The sequence below is a fragment of the Bos mutus genome, chromosome 28, assembly GCF_027580195.1.
Source record: "Bos mutus isolate GX-2022 chromosome 28, NWIPB_WYAK_1.1, whole genome shotgun sequence".
In the NCBI taxonomy this organism is placed as follows: domain Eukaryota; kingdom Metazoa; phylum Chordata; class Mammalia; order Artiodactyla; family Bovidae; genus Bos; species Bos mutus.
In genome coordinates this window covers 20,849,243-20,869,566 of record NC_091644.1, presented here as the reverse complement: position 1 = coordinate 20,869,566, position 20,324 = coordinate 20,849,243, and the positions used below count along the sequence as shown (strand labels likewise).

Sequence of the window (20,324 nt, the reverse complement as noted above, 5' to 3'; positions counted from 1 at the left end):
ATTAAAAATTTTTTTTTTTGGCCCTACCTCATGACCGTAGGATCCTAGTTCCCCCATCAGGGATCAAACTCAGGCCCTGGGCAGTGAAACCACAGAGTCCCACCCACTGGACCACCAGGGAATTCTGAATACATATTATAATTTCAAAATCAAAAGGTCAATTAAATTATTTCCATTTTGAAAATAACACGATCTGAATTCAGTACAGGTAATACAATAAATTCAATGCCAACTATTTAATTTCCACAAAACAAACGTAGTATATATTTCTCACTTTACAGACAAAAATAAATATTTAGAATTTTTCTTAGATAGTAAATGTTTAGGTTTCCAATAAACGTAAGAGAGAAATTAAGAGATGTTTTACATTTTGAAGTTAACAGTCGTTAGACACTATTTTCCCTGTTTAAAATAAGTAAATGAATTAAACACTATAAAATGCATATTATTTATGTCATAGTAACTGTGATAACCAAACGAGACTAACTCTACAGAGTTTACTGCTTTTTCCAGAACAGAAGGTGGCATTAAGTGCATTAGGTTTACGTGGCACTCTTCAGAGAAACCATCTAAGACAAGTTAGATGTAGTTCTTTAGTTCATGAAAACACATTAGCAGTAACATTTAAACCTATGTAACATGCTTTGGGAGGCCTTCTTACAGGCACTCTGCTTGTGTTGCCTATTACAGCACGTGCTGTGCTTAGGTGCTCAGTTGTATCCCCATGGACTATAGCCCACCATGGACTTTGTGACCACATGGACTATAGCCCATCAGGCTCCTCTTTTCAGGGGATTCTCCAGGCAAGAATACTGGAGTGGCTTGCCATGCCCTCTTCCAGGGGATCCTCCCAACCCACGGATTGAACCCAGGTTTCCAGTAGATGAATTCTTTACCATCCGAGTCACTAGGGAAGCCCAAGAATATGGTATAGGTATCCAAAGATACAGCATAGGTAACCAAATAAAATTTTTAAAAATTAAAATGAACTCATAAATGACAAGGTTTATGAGTCTTGGGGCTGTGGACCAAGAGAGTCAATCCAAATTAATGGTCCTTCCATGTTAATTTTTCCCTACACAGGAACTGAGGCAGAAGGAAGAGGACTCTGCTTCTGGGATTTATTAAAAGGGAAAAATATCTGAATGACATTCCCTTCATATAATGATAAAAGGAAGCAGGAATGAAATTTTACAACATTATTATAGTTCAATTATATCACAGGTTTAATTCAACTATTTCACAAGTTAAATAGGTTTTTGTGAGCTGGTTTAGACATCACAGCTCCATATAATATTTTTCCTTTAGAAAATACGTTTCAAATGCCAAATTTCTAACTTAGAAATGAATTTTTAGAATATAATCCCACTTAAAAAATAAAAATCCTCCTTAAATGAAGTTAGTCTATAACATAAGCTTTTTCTGCATTACCAAAGTGGAGAAAGTCAAACCCCATAAGATGAGAAATCTATCTTTCCTCACCCACAATACCTATATATATATCAATGATTTACAATAATTCTCTGTCTGCTTGCTTCTTACACCCTGAATATGCAATATACACACCAGTATATTTGTTTGAGCCTTGTTCAAATCAATTTTCTCATTTTAAAAATACAACAAATACAACTATATTCTTAGAAGTTCTTCCTGCAACTTCTCATCTTGCAAAGATAAAAGTTCCAACTAAACAGAATTAAATACAATAATATTGTTTGTCTTGAAGGCACTTTAATTTAGAGCAGTGGCCTTAGAAAAAAGGTCTTGGAATCTAGACCACTTTAGACACTGAAATGCCTTTATATTTCTCTTCTGTTAGCATTCAAAAGTGAGTTCAATCAAACATGTCCTTAAACAAGTGAAAACTTTCAGCCTCTATTATATATAGAACACATTTCTTCAAACCTTTGACTTCCAAAACAACTTTTCTTGTATCGTGACATGATTTTCCTTTCTCAAGAGGGCTTTAATCTAACCAAGTCTTTGTTCATAATTTCAGCTATATCTGTTTTACTAAAGTGAAATATTTGAGTCTTCTAATAGGGGAAATTTAATTTTTCTACCTTTGGTATTTGTTACATAAGTAAGAATGACAAGAAAGACTTAATAAGAGAAAAATCTCTTTAATCCCTGATTATACAATTCAGTAGGCTCTTAGTTCCCCAACCATGTATTGAACTCAAGGCCCCAGCATTGAAGTGTGGGTCTTAACACTGGATCACCAGGGAAGCTTCTATCTGCTTATTTAAAAGTGTCTGCTGCTGCTGCTGCTAAGTCGCTTCAGTCGTGTTCGACTCTGTGCGACCCCATAAACAGCAGCCCACCAGGCTCCCCCGTCCCTGGGATTCTCCAGGCAAGAACACTGGAGTGGGTTGCCATTTCCTCTCCAATGCATGAAAGTGAAAAGTGAAAGTGAAGTCGCTCAGTCGTGTCCAACTCTTAGCAACCCCATGGACTGCAGGCTACCAGGCTCTTCTGTCCATGAGATTTTCTAGGCAAGAGTACTGAAGGCAGGTGCCATCTAGGACATACCATAGACTGCTAATGTGGAGGTTGGCAGAGGGATCAGAAATAATTAGAAAAAAACACATAACTTTATGTTAATTATTTTGATTTGTTAACTCACTATAATTAATATAATATTTCAGGCAATTGTGAAGGCCAACAGAAGATTGTTATATTTACCAAAGAGAAGATGATTTTTAAAAAACGTGAATTTAACATAATGGTAAGATTCAGTTAGTTCTATATTTCATTTAAATAAAAATCAGTTTAATCAGATTAAAAGTCAAAAATGAATGAATTTACACTGCTGTTTCCTAAAGAGTATCCTATGTAGATGTTACATGAAAATAATAACTCTGTGGTAAATTACATTTAGGAAACACTGGGTTAAATTAAAAATTACCTGAACTAAATCAAAATATATAAAGCAGACTACTTTTTAAACATTTAAAAAATTTAAACATATTACACATTCAGACAATTTTCTTATTATACCTGACTACGGTGTTCAATAGAATTTGATTCTTTGCCAGTTTTAAGTTCCAATGGCATTATCTTATATTTCGTTTTACATCCTCGATGTATTTTCACACCAACTGTAACATCGATTTTGCCCTTCAATCCAAACCTAGGGGACCAAATGCTTTCTTCAATATCCAGTGAGTTTGTAACTTCAATATTACATGTTGAATTACTGTTACTACCATCACTTGGCCTAAAAAAAAAAAAAATTTAAATAGAAACATTTAATTAAAATATTTTATTTAAAAAATAATAATAAAATATTTTATTTAATTTAATTAGAACACTTTGCTCATTTCTTTTATGCTAGCATTGACTCTCTACTGCACACAGGGAATGTGAGGATGGGAACGAGTCTATAGAGCTTTATGGCAGTGATTCCCAAAGCATGCTTCCTGAATGAGTAGCATCGGCATCACCCAGGGAATCTGTCATAAATGCAAATTTTCAGGCCCCATTCCAGACCAACTTGTTCAGAAATTGTATAGGTGAGACCCAGCAATTTAACAAACTCCAAGTGATTCTGATGCACAGTCAAGTTTGAATCCTACAGTGTCTAACTCATATAATTTAAATATTCTTAATATTTATCATCTGTCCATTCAGTTCATTCCTATGACAATCTTCCTAATTCAGGGCTTTATTTCCTCAGGTCAATATCATTGCAAAAAGTTTACTACTTAGATTGCTGGAGCCACTATGACAATTTGTATATTTTGATATACAATTATTACACAGATTAATATATAATGGCTTGCATGCAGTTGTACCTAGGTAACAACAGACCTATGTCTTCATGTAATACTCTATTAAACTGAATAAGGATGAGCTGTTTTTCCTATTATCTATGCAATCTGGGGCTTGATCATCCAACACATCATCCCTACCCCACTATCCCCATGACAATCCTTGGAGAAGCTTGGGTGCTCCTATACTCATTATATCCTTTACTTAATCATTAAATGAATACACCTCTGCCACTATCAATATTTAAAACTAATATCCAATTTTTTTTAGTATTACAAAAGAGGTTCTGATTTTAATATCTTAACTGTTAAATAAGGCAAGAGCACAGGAAGGAGGGAAAAAATGAATTTATGAATGTCAAAGGAATCAGAAGAGATGAAAATAACTTTTAATGCCTCCTGTACTCTTATCTAACATTTATTCATTTTCAGAGCAGGAAATGATTCTGCAGAAATAAAGCCAGATAAGAGCAATCTTTTATTAATCCTATTTTATACTCAAAGCTGTATAAAATACTAAGTCTAATGGAATTAGATTTAGTAAAATGGACATGAGTTTGAATAAACTCTGGGAATTGGTGATGGACAGGGAGGCCTGGCATGCTGCTGTCCACGGGGTCACAAAGAGTCGGACACGACTGAGCGATTGAACTGAACTGAATACTAAACCTAATGGAAATGAAATGGATAAATGAAAAGGATAAAGTTTCTAGTAATAAAACATTTTATATCATATAAAAATCAAGATTTAAAAAGTATAAGAATTCTGCTCTCAAAATACATGATTTAGTTGACTTGTTTTACTAATTTCATAGGTGTTTTTTTATTTGCTTGCTTTTTGGTCGTCCCATGCTGCATGTGGGATCTTAGTTCTGCGTGCCAGGGGTCAAACCCATGCTGCCTGCGGTGGGAGTAAAGACTCTTAACCACTGAATCACCAGGGAAGTCCCAAGCAACTATTTCTTAATAAATCAGAAAATATTCCAAGAAAAAGAGTTCTATCTTCAATAATTTTTTACAAACTGTTTCAGAATGCTTCAAATATAATCTCCAAGAAAACTTGTATAGTTGTGCAATCTCAGAAGAGGACAATCAAAGAATTCGGGGAAGCCACAACTTTTCAGAAATTCCTTAAATATCAATCTGTTTTTTTCTCACTAGAAGTTATCTGATCATGACACACTTAAATATATGTCTCTAAAATAAAACAAACTTTATTAAATATCAAATGTCATATGCAACCCTATGGACTATAACCCACCAGGTTCCTCTGTCCATGGGATTTCCCAGGCAAGAATATTGGAGTGGGTTGTCATTTTCTTCTCCAGGAGGTCTTCCTCACCCAGGGATTGCACCCACATCTCCTGCACTGGCAGGTGGTTTCTTTACCACCCAGCCTCCTGAGAAGCCCATATATTTAATAGAAGACAGATAATGAAACTTTTAATGTTGCTATACTAAAATTCACTCCTCTAGAAAAAGAAGCAATATGGTTTTAGACTTAGATCTGTAGAACAAATGACAGTACTTTATATGTAACTACTCTCCTTTTCATCAACATAATGTTGTAAAACTCCTTTGAGAACCACCTGGCAGAGAATATAATGTCATGAAGATAAAGAAGAAAGGTTATCTCTTTAAATAGCTTTTAAGGGTCTCGTTCTCTGCTCTAAAGCCTAAAGAATTTTTTTTTTTTTTAAGACTAGCTATAAACTGCTGGGGAAATGATGCAAATTAAAGTACAGAGAAGTGCCTGCTTCATAGACAGACACATGAAACCCTATCAGAAATAACTGAAACAAAGAGTCTCATACCAAGACACAGAGATCAGAATACCAAGCTGGGAATCAAGAAATTCCTTATTCTGGACTTTGCTCTACCACTGTTTTTTCACAGAAAACCATGTCACACCACCTCAGTTTCCTTACTGGAAATCTAAGGCTTAATCACAAAATCCCTTTCAGATCAAAGATGATTTGGAATCCCAAACTTTCCTAAACTTCCAGGACACACTGTTTCTAAGCTACCAAATCCCTCGAGGGTCCACCCTAAGCCTCCTTTGATGAATTCTACTCTTTCCTTGTGTCCTTTTTTTTTATTACTATTATTTTTATCTGGCTTCACCGGGTCTTAGTCGTAGCACGTGGGATCTAGTTCCCTGACGAGGGATCGAACCCAGGCCCCCTGCATTAGGAGCTCAGAGTCTTAGCCACTGGACCACCGGGGAAGTCCTCTCCCTGTGTCCTCTTACATGGTTACCTCCCACGGTTCTATGCCTCTTCTGCTGCCTTCTGCAGATTGCTGTTCTCTCTCAGAAACCCCCCTCCACTTCTACGTTTTCAACTACCACCAATACACTGAGTTCTTGGAGGGCTTTAGTCTCCCTGTAACATCTAGAATGATCTGGGGCACAGATAGAGCATGTAATACATGTTTGCTGAATGAGTAAGTCAATAAGACTATAAGGAAAACGGCAGCTTATTGACACTGCAAAAATGATTAGCCAGAAGAAAAAACGTGTGAACAAAATGCTAAAATAACAGTGACAGAAAAGCTAATACCTAAAGCAACCATAAAATGGATATCCACCACAATTCTAAATCTCAAGCAAATTCAAATGCCTCAAAAACAAAGGAATGACTCTAATATGGAAGGAAAGAAAGGTAGGGAGGGAAGGTAAAACAACTAGGAAGAAATAGTGAGGAACGATGGAAAGCAAAATTAAGTTTGTAATTATTACAGAAAATCAAGAGGCCAAAATGACAGAAACACTACAAAACAAAGCCACGGAACCAGGAAAAGAATGACTGTTTAATAAACTGCTGCTGCTGCTAAGTCACTTCAGTCGTGTCCGACTCTGTGCGACCCCATAGACGGCAGCCCACCAGGCTCCCCCGTCCCTGGGATTCTCCAGGCAAGAACACTGGAGTGGGTTGCCATTTCCTTCTCCAATGCATGAAAATGAAAAGTGAAAGGGAAGTCGCTCAGTCGTGTCCGACCCTTAGCAACTGCATGGACTGCAGCCTACCAAGCTCCTCCATCCATGGGATTCTCCAGGCAAGAGTACTGGCGTGGGGTGCCAGTGCCTTCTCCGTGTTTGATAAACACTTAGCAGATTATCACAATGAAGACTGATGCACCAAGAGTCACCCCCTGTGCAAGACAGGAGCAATCTGCTCCAAAGAAACAAAGAACAAAGCATTTATCAATTCATTTTTAAGAACTACAAGAGGGGCATCCCTGGTGGTTCAGTGGTAAACAATTTGCCTTGCAGTGCAGGAGACACAGATTCGATCCCTGATCCAGCAAGATCCCACATGCCCCAGAGTAACTAAGCCCATGTACCACAACTATTGAGCCTGTGCTCCAGTGGTTGTACTCAGCCATAAGAGAAGCCATCATAATTTAAAAGCCCACGCTCCACAACCAGTGAGTGGCACATGCTCTCCGCAGCAACAAAGACCCAGCACAGCCAAAAATTAAATAATAAATAAATGCTTTAAGAAAATAAAAACAAGAAACATTAACCAATTTACTCTAGCTGTTTTTTCTTTTTTTTCCAGATAAGTACCTGGTTTGTAAATTTGTGACCACATAAAAGTAAAAAATGTGATAAATACACCCAATTCAGCAAGATAAGCCTTAGTTTTTTTTTTTAACCACTAAGTGTTTAATTGACGTATAGTTGATTTAAAATGTGTTAGTCTCAGATATACAAACAAAGTGATATGCATTCTTTATAAAAATATGGAATGGTTTATGTGTCATCCTTGTATAAAGTAAAGTAAAGTGAAAGTCGTTCAGTCATGTCTGACTCTTTGTGACCCCATGGACTATACAGTCCGTGGAATTTTCCAGGTCAGAAGAGTGGATTTGGTAGCCTTTCCCTTCTCCAGGGGATCTTCCCAACCCAGGGATCAAACCCAGGTCTCCCACATTGCTGGTGGATTCTTTACCAGCTGAGCCACAAGGGAAGCCCCATCCTTGTATAGGGGCCATGATAATCTTCTCTGTATCATTCATATTTTCCTGTATGGTACTGCCAAAATGAACACAACTTTTTAAACACATATCAAAGTTCCTATTGACAAATTGATTGTGGTGATGGTTGCACAACTCGATGAATACACTGAAAGTCACTCAACTATAAATAATTATAATAATTAAATATAAATAAATAAAATCCTACCAGCAGACACAGAACATTGAAACATTGCTGGTAACCTTCTAAAATGACTTAAAAAATTCTCAAAGGATTCTAGCCATATGTAAAAGGTTGTACATTTTCCAAGTACCTTGGATAAAGCAGTCCAGTTCTGAGGTTTTAATATACAGAAATAACTGTCTCCATAAGGTCCATGCCTCAACTTGTGTACTCTCATTCCCTCTCTTCTACTCAATGACACAGCTCTAAGAATAATGTTGCCCTCTATGGAATTCCTCTCATTGGCATATAATGTGCTGTATCTCCCATCTTTAAAACAAAAACAAAACTCTCTTAACCCCACATAAGCCTCTGGCTAACATTCCATTTCTACGTACCTTTTATACGACAACCTGTCAATACAGTCATCTACACTCCCTGATTCCAAATTCTCTTCTACCATTCTCTCTTGACCCCACTCTCATCATGTTTTCTCCTCTAGAATCACCATTGACTTGTGTTCCCCTCATACCCTGCACCCAATCCATCACCTTGCACCAAAATCTATCACCTCTACCTTGAAAACTTGACTATACTCCAAGTGATACTCATTACTTCCACAACTCTCACTCTGGTCTAAACCACCACCATCTCTATTTTGGATTCCTTCAAGAACCTCCAAATTGGTCTCACAACCTCTGCCCTATCCTACAACATAGTCTTAAAAGAGCAACCAGACTGATCCTTTCAAAAGTAAATCAGATCAATATAGAAACTAGCAAAGCGAGGTAAAGGAACTTGCCTCAAGTTACACAGCAAAACTGTGGCAAAACTGGGATTCACAACCAGGCTCAGTCTGTCCTTTGAACCACAGAAAACTTGAGAAAACATGTTGGTCCAGAGAACTCACTGTCCCCAAGATTTCTGACTCAAAATCTTAAAACGAGTTCAGATCACAAAATGTCATGATATAAAATATCCAGAATATTGAGAAAAGATGAAGAATATTGATGTAAAAGGAAGTTATGACTATTTAAAGAAAAATAAAACAGTGCCTATTAAAAAAAAAAGAAAGAAAGAAATGATATCAAAACCCTCTGTGCAAACCCTGCAACAGCTTCCCATGGGAGCCAAATCACATCTGGCCCTGGAATCAGAATGGCAGCCAATGCCCTGCAAGGCTGCAGAGGCTCTCGGACAGCTGCTTGTCCTCTTCCACCTCACTCTGTTCCAGCCACACGGGCAGGGGTGCGTTAGCCACAGGGCTTTTGCCTGGAGTGCTCTTCATAGAAATAGCTGCACAGCTCCCTCCTTCATTTTCTTCAGGTTCCTGCTCAACATTACCTTATTAGAGGCCTTTCATGATCATTCTACGGAAATATGTCCCTTCAACTCCTTTTTCTTACCCTCCCCATTATTCTACATTACACTTATCATGATCTGGCACCTTGCTGTTCACTTGTTCAGCAATACAGAAGCACCATGAAGTCAGTAGCTTTTTTTTCTATCCACTACTGCGATCCCAGTGCCTAGATCACTACTTGGCACCCATTAGGCTTGTAATAAATATTTGCCAAACGGGCAAACAGTGGGAGGAAAAAAGGACTACCTACAAATTTATACCAATGCTACTTTAAGCAGGAAAAGAAGAAAAAGAAACCAACCAAAAGCCAAACAGTATTGAATGGCTAAACACAGTATTTAAACATAAAGTACAAATCCATGGCAATCAACATGAGACAGTCCATACATGATAGTAACACAGAGAAATACACGTGATATTAAGAAACACCCCCAAATATTTACAAACTGAAAATTTTATTAAAAAAAAACATACCTACATCCAAAAATTATAAATTTTACTAAAATGAAAATAGAATTTTCTATTTGTTAGATTATTTTTTTTGGTCCGAGAAAGATACTCAGGACTGCAATTTATAACAAAAGCAAACAAAAAGGCTAGTTTTCAGGACTTGATCTCTGTGTGTGTGCTCAGGCGCTCAGTGGTGTATGACTCTTTGCAACCCCATGGGCTACAGCCCACCAGACTCCTCTGTCCATGGAATTTTCCAGGCAAGAATACTGGAGTGGGTTGCCATTTCCTACTCCAGGGGATCTTCCCAACCCAGGGATCAAACCCAGGGATCAAACCCACATCTCTTGCGTCTCCTGCACTGGCAGGCAGATTCTTTACCACTGCGCCACCTGGTAAGTTCAACTTGACCTCTAAAAAGCTTTAATTCAACATTTTGAATAAAATCCTGGACTAAACACATAAACACTATATACACAAAAATGGGTTTCTTACAGAGAGAGCTGCATCTGAGGGAAGTCAGTTGAAGTATGTTTATGCATGAAATCTCCAGCCCATTTAGAAAATGAAGGAAGATACTCCTCTACTTCTTGTTTTATTTCATCTTGATTCAATTTTAGGCGATACCTATCAAAATAAGAAAAATTAAATATGAAAGTTTAAATATGAAAAAAGTAAACAAGGACAAAAACATTCATATAAGCAACCCAAGCACCCATCAACGACAAAAAGTCAATTAAATGTGATACAATGGAATGCTATTTAGCCTTGGATAGGAAAGAAATTCTGATACATGTTACAACATATATGAAACTTGCCATTATCCTGAATAAGCCAATAACAAAAAATACTGTATGACCACTTAACGTGAGGTACCTGTACTAGTCAAATTCATAGAGACAGAAAGGATGGTGACTGCCAGGGACTGGGGGAAGTGAGGAGTTGTTCAATGGATATAAGGTTTCAGTTTGGAAAGACAAAAAAGTTCTGGATGTGGATGATGGTAACGTTTACACAACGTCAATGTACTAATGACACTGAACTCTACCCTTAAAAGTGGTTAAGACTGTGATTTGGGGGATTTCCCTGGTGGTCCAGCGGTAAGACTCTGTGCTTCCACTGCAGGGGAACTAAGATCCTGCATGCCACATGGCCAAAAGTAAAAAATAAAAGATTATGATTTTTTAATGCTACGTGTATTTTACCACATACACAAAAAGAATCCAAGTAACAGTGACATGACATCGAGTTTTATATTTGCTCCAACTCCTACCATCTCAGGTCTAATAGGGCCCAGTTACACTTCAAGGGTAAAAAATAAACCATAATTGTTGGTCCTAAAGCCCAGCAATGGAAAGTAGAAATGTAAAAGAGGAAAAAAGGCCATAGGAACAGAAATGGAACATCAGCCTTACTAGGTCAAAGGACAATCTGTAGGACTATTAACTTGTTGGGTCAAAAGTCAGGAAAGACTAACAGAATCTAGTCTCAGTTTTTCAGGGTGCCTGCAAGGTCAAAACTGTGTCATAATAATTCTACAACATTATTTGCCTTTTTGCTCTTGTTCTCTCCTGAGTACACAGTGGAGATTTCTGAGTCCACATACACACACACAATATAGCAATATAGAGAATGCAGAAACAGATATAAGAAACTAGGTGTCTAGTATTAAGTTATAAAATTAAAGCATTTGCCAAAATGTAAAACAATGTCACTTGTCTCATTACATTTTTTTCAAAAATAGTTATTTTTCATTAAACTTATTTATGTTAATGTGGAATGGGCTGTTATTATTTTAAATTAATCAATAAATATTTAAAAACTGCATCAGCTTTCATTTCTAATACAGTAATTATCTACAGATATAACCCTAGTAAACAAAAGCTCTTAGGGTCCTCAATAATATTTTAGTGTTAACAAGGTCCTGAGAGCAAAAAGTTCTGAGAATTGCTATCACCTTCCGTGATGGTTCTCCCAGCTCCATCTTTATATTTAAGCATCACAACCTTAATAACTACTCTAGAATATCAACAGCACACGTGTTTCTGTGTCAGATCACACTTAGGTTTGAATCCTAATTCTTTATTTACACATCTTTACTAAATGTATAACTTTGAGCCAGTCACTGTTTCTCTCTTTTTTAAAATAATTTATTGATTTTTGGCTGTGCTGGATCTCTGCTGCTGTGCCAGCTTTTCTCTAGCTGCAGCAAGCGGGGCTGCTATCCAGCTGCAGTGTGCAGGCTTCTCTTTGTGGTGGCTTCTCATGCTGCAGAGCACGGGCTCCAGGGCGCACAGGCTTCAGCAGCTGCGGCACAAGGGCTCAGGAGTTGCGCATCCCAGACTCTAGAGTGCAAGCTCAATAGCTGTGGTACACAGGCTTAGCTGCACTGCAGCACGTCTGCCCAGACCAGGGATCAAACCTGCGTCTCCTGCGCTGGCAAGTGGATTCTTTACCAATGAGCCACCAGGGAAGCCCTGAGCCACTCATTGTTAACCAAGCCTCAGTTTCTTCATCTATAAGGTGAGATGATAACTACCACACAAATTGGTTTGAGGAGCAAGTAAAACAGCCTATGTAAAGTACTTGGCATATGACAAGAATTCAACAAGATATGAAAATGATAACAGTGAATACTCATACAGCACTGACTCTAGGCCAGGCACTATTCTAGGTGCTTTACATGAACACTTTCAACCCTCGTTCTCTCTCTATGAGATACTACTATCGTCATCCCTTTTTAGAACTGAGGAAACTGAAGCTCAGCAGTTACTTCCAAAGGACACACAGCTCCAGCTTGGGAATTTAAGTTCTTAACCCTCATGCTCCCTCTACGCTGTGTTTCGGGACTTCCCTCATAGCTCAGTTGGTAAAGAATCCACCTGCAGTGCAGGAGACCCCGGTTCCATTCCTGGGTCAGGAAGACCCGCTGGAGAAGGGATAGGCTACCCACTCCAGTATTCTTGGGCTTCCCTTGCAGCTCAGCTGGTAAAGAATCTGCCCACAATGCGGGAGACCTGGTTCGATCCCTGGGTTGGGAAGATCCTCTGGAGAAGGGAAAGGCTACCCACTCCAGTATTCTGGCCTGAAGAATTCCATGGACCATACAGTCCATGGGGTCCCAAAGAGTCGGACACAAATGAGCGACTTTCATTTTCACACTATGTTTTAATAATTTATTGGCATTATTTTCTCCCTGCAGCCCTGAGTTCACCTGGGTACTAGCATAACCACCGATACTCTGCAAATTCCTTTCAAACGACAAACCTTACCATTTTCTCACCTTCTAAAGAAAGCACCATAACATATCCATCAAACTCTGAGACTCCAGAACACTGCAAATTTACCATATAACTCTGCAACATTTGGGCTATCAAATTTAATAAGCTCCCTCTTTCCTAGGTTTCTGCTAACTCTGGCTTACCAGAACTAACAGAGCAGAGCCCTATCAGTCCCTCTAGGAGAGCCAGTTCAGCAGGAAAGACAGAATTAGCAACCCTAGCTCTGCCAAGATAGGTTGGCCTAAGCACAAAACCAACTTCAGGTTGAAGGTAAAACTGAAATATCTCAAACCAGGGAGCAATTGCTAACACCAAGGTGCCCGCAAAGTGCCCCAAATGACCTAGAGAAACACAATCAGCCCACACAAGGCAAAAGCTATTTGTTTGAAAATGGCTGCTTAAAATCTGGCACCTTCCAGTGGATAAAAGATGATATAGGTGAGGATGTGGGGGAAACAAGGACCAATAGATTGTCTACAGAAATGCAAAATGAATTTTGAAATATACAGACATATTAAACCTTTATGTTTCATACCTTAAATTAATACAATATTATATGTCAATGACATCCCAATGGGCTTCCCTGGTGGCTCAGATGGTAAAGAATCTGTCCGCAATGAAGGCGACCCAGGTTCAATCCCTGAAGCCGGAAAGATCCCCTGGAGAAAGAAATGGCAATCCACTCCAGTATTCTTGCCTGGAGAATTCCATGGACAGAGGAGCCTGGCAGGTTACAGTCCATGGGGTCACAAAGAGTCAGACCCGACTGAGCAACTAACACACACTTTCTGACATCTCAATAAAACAGGAAAAAATGAAAGAAAGAAACAGGACAAGGTCTATGTAGACCAATCTGACAGTATATATAAAAACTTTAAATGTACCCAGACCAGGGGACTTCCCTAGCGGTCCAACAGCTAAGACACCCCATGTAAGGGGTCCAGATTTGTTCCCTGGTGAGGGAACTAGATCCCACATGCCACAGTTAAAGATCCTGCATGATACTACTAAGACCTGGCACAGCCAAATAAATTAATAGACAAATATTTTCTTAAAAAATGTTCTCAAAAAAAAAAAAAAATGTTCTCAGACTGGATCCTGTCCTAGAGAGGAAAAAAACACTTCAAAGAACATTATTGGACAAAATTGATTGAACCCACCACATCCACTGCAGCGGAAGGTGAATTCTAAACCACTGGACCATCAGGGAAGTCCTCTTTAAAACATTTTTAAGACAATAGGTTGGGGCTTCCCTGGTGACCCACTGGCTGAGAATCTGCCTTGCAGTGCAATGGTTTGACCCCTGGTCGGGGAAGATCCCACATGCTACAGAGCGACAAAGCCTGTGCACCACTACTGAGCGCAAGCTCCGGAGCCCATGAGCCGCAACAACTGAGCCCAAGCACTGCAACTACTGAAGCCTGCACGCCAACAGCCTGTGCTCCACAAGAGAAAAGCCACCGCGATGAGAAGCCTGTGAACCGCAATGAAGAGCAGCCCCCAGTCACTGCAACTAGAGAAAGCCCAAGTGCAGCAACGAAGAGCCACGCCACCACAGCCAAAATATAAAGAAATCTTTTTAAAAGAGACAATAGGTTGTACGTATTAGTAAATTGGTATGGAATTACGGAACACGTTTTTCCTATTTAAACAATGAAATAAATAGAACTACAATCAGGAGAAGTAGGTTTATGTCAACTAGTCTGGAAAGCAAAATCAGCACTAATAAAAACACTTCTGTGAAAAAAAGATGAACTGCAATAAAAGTGAAGGAGAAAACAAAGACAGAATATGCCAGTCCCTCTGCAGGTAGTCACTCATAAGATGCCAATGATTAGCCATTTGTGGGTTTCCATACATTATCTCCACTGTCACAGAAAGTCTGCAAAACAGGTATTATCACCCTTTTCAGAATCTTTCAGTAACTTGTTTAGTCATAAACCTGGCAAAGCTAGAATCTGAAAGGAGGTCCATCTGATATTCAACCCCAGACAATTTTCAGGCTGTCACAATGTTTCTAGAAGTAAAACAAAAAGTTCCCATTCTCTGAGTGCAGCTATGGGGCCTATTGTGCATACAGAGAAAATTTAGATATTTTTAGCCAAAGAATTCCTGTTCTGCAATTTCAGAAGCTCTTCACAGAATTGTGGCGGGATACGACAACCCTGAAATCTGCATTCTAGTATTATACTGACATATGTAATAGTCTAAGAGCCAAATATCTTACAGATGCCAGGGAAGAAGTTATATAACAAAACTGTATCTAGAGTTCCTCTCCTAACTACTTACATTTCCTTCAGATGCCTTATTTCTTGAATAGTTTGAGAAGCAAGTTCTTGTAGCTTTTCTGGGGCAAAACTATCACTTACTGCTTTTTGAAATACTTCATGAAGAACAGTACCAATCAGCATTTGGCGTGTGGCTGGATCAGAGCTCTATCAAAAAAAAAGTCATACAAACATTTTATTTCACAACATATCAATGGACATGATCCTATATTTATTACCTAACGTATTGAACTAGCATAGCCAAAGCGCACTGGTGAGACAAATGCCAAAATATTAAATAATTCTTTTCTGGTGAGTGAAATTATAGGTGGCTTTCACTTTCTTCAATTTAGAATTACCTGAATTATTTTATGAGTAAGATATTTTTCAAATCACTGTATTTCCATTTTGAAAGAATTAAAAATAACCTATATGGAAAAAGTTCAATATATTCTAATATTAATATTTAACATAATTTGTCTCTAATTTCACTTTATAATAAACCCACATAGAATAGTTAATAAAGACATAGCTTATAAACTCATGTGAGTAAAATACTCAAACACAAAATAAACTCAGAGCAGAGATTTTTTTTTTGGTGGCACTGCCCAGCTGTGGGATCCTAGTTCCCCAATCCGGGGCTGAACCCAGGCCCCAGCAGTGAAAGTGCAGAGTCCTAACCATTGGACCACCAGGGAATTCCCTACAGCAGAGATTTTGACAAGCTCTTGACACTCAAAAACTATTTTTCAATGAACTCTTTTATTAGCCTGGATCTTCCCCTTGAAACTATCAAAAAACAAGATTAAGTTCACCAAAACACCCATCAGTAATTTTAAAATTAACTTACAGAGGAATTCCCTGTCCTAATTTTTTAAGTTCTATGTGAGTCTAAAATTATTTCAAAATAAAGTTTTAAAAGATTAAGGTATTCAGGTCTGCTTTATAATATGCAGTTAAAACAGAAATTAATAGTAACCACCCCCCCAACAGCTGAAGAAAACAACCAATTAAAAAAAAAAAAAAACTACAAATAAGTGATAACTAAGACTATTAGAAAATCTACTTAGGTATTGTTCCTTCTTTTTCTCTTTTTGTTTAGCTGTATTTTATTTTCTATATACATACAAACTGTATAAAGAATACCCTAAGAGAAAGAAAAAACTTAACAATTAAAAACCCAAGTTCTTCAAAAAATAATGGCATTGAAAGGGAGTGGGTGAAAAGCAGAATACAGATTAAATAAACTATGAGATACATCAACCAAATACAATACAAAGATCTCATTTGCATACTGATGCTAACAAACTGAATAAAAACATTTTTGACAAAAGACATTAAGAGATAAACTGAGAATTAGATTAACTTAAGGAATTACTGGTAATTTTATCAGGTATGATAAAGATATTGTACTTATATGTTTTTTAAATCCTCAGCTTTAATTTGCAAAGTAGTTTTAAGTTGCAAAATACAGTCTTTAAGAACAACAAAATGGGTACATGGGAGTTTATAATAACCATCTCTTTTTGTATGTTTGAAAATTTCCATTATAATATCTTTAAAAGAGACTGTCATATTTACTTTCACTGAGAATCACATGAAGCCAAGTTTGGAAATACCCAGATGTATTAAATTAAAAATTTTATCACTTAAATTATTTATCTTACTATTAGAATTGCTTATTTTATTAAATGTTAAATAAGATTCAAAGGATTCTTAGGGTACTGGCCTTGACTCCTAGCCTCGCCATCTACTAGCTACAGTAACTCTGGACAAGTCACTTAACTTCTCTGAGCCTGATGTTCCTTGTCTGTAAAATGTAAAATGCAGCTGATTAATACCATCTACTCACAAGATTTTAGGAGGATTAAGTAAGAGTGTAAAAGTGCTCTGTAAACTCTTAAGACCCTGTAGAAACATTGGCTGTTAATATTATTCACCCTGAATGTTTCACTCAGAACAGCTCTTCTCATGCATCGAATACTACTGGCTATGCTTGTGCCAGAAATCAGCATGTCGGGATATAGAATCAAATATCCAAAATCTTCATCTATTATCCAAGTATTGGATATGCAGTCTCCTTCCAAATGAATGATGTCCCCTGGCTCTACTGGTACAGAGCACCTAAAAATAAGGTACACAAAATTTAGATTCCTACATTTAAACATGTTAAGGGGCTTTAAAAATAAACGAGTATTTTATGTAAAGAAATAATTTCTAAATTTTGGGGTCTTCCATCACCTACTGCAAAAACTATCAAATCATTAATAGTGTAACATATAGCTCCAAGTATCGATGAGGTTGTTATAATAATAATTCTCTCATTCTTAATGATTCTCTCATTCTGTAAAACTTATGTCTACAGCTTCTGTAAGTTCTGAGGCATGATGCCAAACCCAATATACCAAGAACAAAATCATATTTATCTAGTTCAAACCATCAAAGTTGCAACCTAGACAAAGTCAGACCTTCACCTCTGCATTTCCCCCTCACCCCTCACATACCATACATTGCTCGAGTAGCGAAATTCAGAGTCTAAGGATGTTCTTATGACTAATTTTGCCCTTAGTGAGAACTAAATGAGTTTTTAAGCTGCAATCCCAGAAAGTACTGGGAAATAGGAAGTAGTAATGTAATAAGTCCCCTTGTACTTGATTTTCAAATGACAATGAAAATCAAGTTTTGGAATAAGGGACCTGAGATGCACAATTTTTGCAGATTTAATCTGAGTTCATATCTATTCTCTTTATTAACAATTAAATTATTGCAACATCCACACAAGCCCACATGTTAGTTTTTAAGACAGTACCATTAAGCTTCTGCCACATCATTGCTCAAAGTCACACAAAAATTACCAGTCATTCCTAAGGATACACAGTTCTTTATATTCTAGCGACTGGGAAGCAGTGATGATTAGGTGCTTTTCATGGTTTCCTTCTTCACTCTGTACAATATCGACTGCTAATACCAGGTACCGGTTATCCATTCCTCTGCTCAGAACTATCTTAGAAAAGGAAGCTTCCACCTTCTTCTTCTGAAATCTAAAGCATAACACATACAGAACCACTGTAGCACAAGCATGAAATTAGAAGCCATCCAATCTCCTTTATCCACAAACCTTCTAGGTTTCTTCTGGAAAGCTTATCACAATGATCACTGGCGAAAAGAGGTAAAAATTAAGAGAGCAAGGGCATAGCAGAATTCCTATTACAGAAAAAAACAAACAAAAAAACAACTTCCCAGAAAGTGAAGTCGCTCAGTTGTGTCGGACTCTCTGAGACCCTATGGACTGTAGCCTACCAGGCTCCTCCATCCACGGGATCTTCCAGGCAAGAATACTACAGTAGGTTGCCATTTCCTTTTCCAGGGGATTTTCCCGACCCAGGGATGGAACCCAGGTCTCCAGCATTACAGGCAGATGCTTTACCTTCTGAGCCACCGGGGAAGCCCCACTTCCCAGAAGGAATGCCATTTAAAACGTTCATGATACGAGTTTTTCAAAATATAAGCTCTATGAGGAGTTCTTTGGGACATCTATGATTATGAGGGCTAATGATAAATTGAAAAATTTTAAACAACAAATTCCTACCACTGGTGCAAGCCTTCCCAAAGTACAAGTAAAAGGAAATGTCTAGGACACTATCCTTTTGAACATAAAAGATGTCTGTTATGGGAAAATGTAGTATGGGCGGTTTGTTGCAAGTCCTACAGTGAATTTCATTATTATATTAACATTTCAATTAGGCGAGTACTTAGACATTTAGTCCAACCTACTATTTAATGCAGGAAATCCTATAAAATTCCATTGGGGATCAACTAGCTCATGCTTTGTAGAGAAAGCAAGCTTAATACCTGTCACATTAACCATTCTTCATAGAATAACTCAGAAATTTCTTATTTCTAATGGGAAAGTCAATTTCACAATTATCTTGTAACCGCTTCATTCACCTACCCCACGTACCCACGGGCCATGAATTTCCCAAAATCAGCTGGGACGCTTTAAGGATCTCCCAAAAGGTATTGCTGATCAAAACCCAAAGCGCAAAGATCCGTCAACAATAATTAGCCTCATTATCATTACTACGATGGACGTGAGTCTCAGTGAACTCAGGGAGTTGGTATTGGACAGGGAGGCCTGGCATGCTGCGATTCATGGGGTCGCAAAGAGTCGGACACGACTGAGCTTCTGATCTGATCTGATCATTACTACTGACAGAAATTCTACACTACGCTTGCGGGTCAAGTTTCCCCAATCATTTAAGCCGACTTGAGAGTACAGACTTCTCCCTGGATAACTTTCTTCACCTAAACTTCAAGAAAAGGACCTAGCAGTTGCAATTTCCTTTCCTGAAGACATGTAAGGTGGCTGAGACTCCCCAAATTCAGGAAAGAGGTTAAGAATGAACCTCTGGAGGAGGAAAAGTATTCAAGCTCTGGCTCGGGCTTGGCCCCAGAGAGAAGCTGCGAAGCGGACCCCAGCTCCGGAAGTTCGTCGGGAACTCCGGGACGTGAGCTCGGTCACTGTGCTCGGAGCCCGGGTCCGCGGAGGCGTGGATGCAGCCTCTTCCGCTCCTTTCTTTTCAAATCTCCCGCTATACTCCCAGGCCCACCCCCCGCTCCGCTCACAGCTCCGCTGGTGGCTCAGCCTCCTGCCAGAAACTCTTCTCCATTAGCAGCTCCAGTTCGTCCACTCGCTCCATTCTGGCCGCCGAGATCGCAAACCACCGCCGGGTAAAATCAGGGGAACCCCGGGGCAACAACAGTGGCGGGGAAAAGGAGCGCGAGTCCACGAGGTGCCGTGCGCATGCGCTGACCAGCAGCGGTCCGAAGAGACATGCGCAGGCAGCTCCTCCAGTGCCAGGTGAGCCTCTCGTGGAGAGTCGCACCTGGGGAACCAAGAACTGGAAGGCGCCTTTGCTCCTTTGCCTTAGGGTTTGGAAAACTGGGAGTCTTCGTAATCTGGCCCATTCTAAATACTTCCGCCCTTTCTCTAGACTCGCAGACCCGTGTGTCCAACACAGGCACTTAGAATGAATGAACTATTTG

General features: G+C 38.6%; 1 protein-coding gene across 3 annotated transcripts in view; it reads right to left on the bottom strand.

The window, feature by feature from the left end:
* The window catches only part of DNA2 (DNA replication helicase/nuclease 2), a 38,520-nt gene extending 18,463 nt beyond the window's left edge, over positions 1 to 20,057 (bottom strand). For 2 of the 3 annotated variants that reach the window (XM_070364670.1, XM_005907318.3), the window contains exons 1-6: positions 19,905 to 20,057; positions 18,134 to 18,319; positions 17,219 to 17,402; positions 15,301 to 15,446; positions 10,226 to 10,357; positions 3,001 to 3,220 (exon numbers count right to left, since the gene is read on the bottom strand). In XM_070364670.1, the coding sequence (XP_070220771.1) occupies positions 3,001 to 3,220; positions 10,226 to 10,357; positions 15,301 to 15,446; positions 17,219 to 17,402; positions 18,134 to 18,319; positions 19,905 to 19,978 (942 nt within the window). In that variant the 5' untranslated portion in view covers positions 19,979 to 20,057. The remainder of the gene's footprint in view (positions 1 to 3,000; positions 3,221 to 10,225; positions 10,358 to 15,300; positions 15,447 to 17,218; positions 17,403 to 18,133; positions 18,320 to 19,904) is intronic. The other variant, XM_070364669.1, reaches the window with a different exon arrangement.
* Between the last annotated feature and the right edge of the window lie 267 nt (positions 20,058 to 20,324).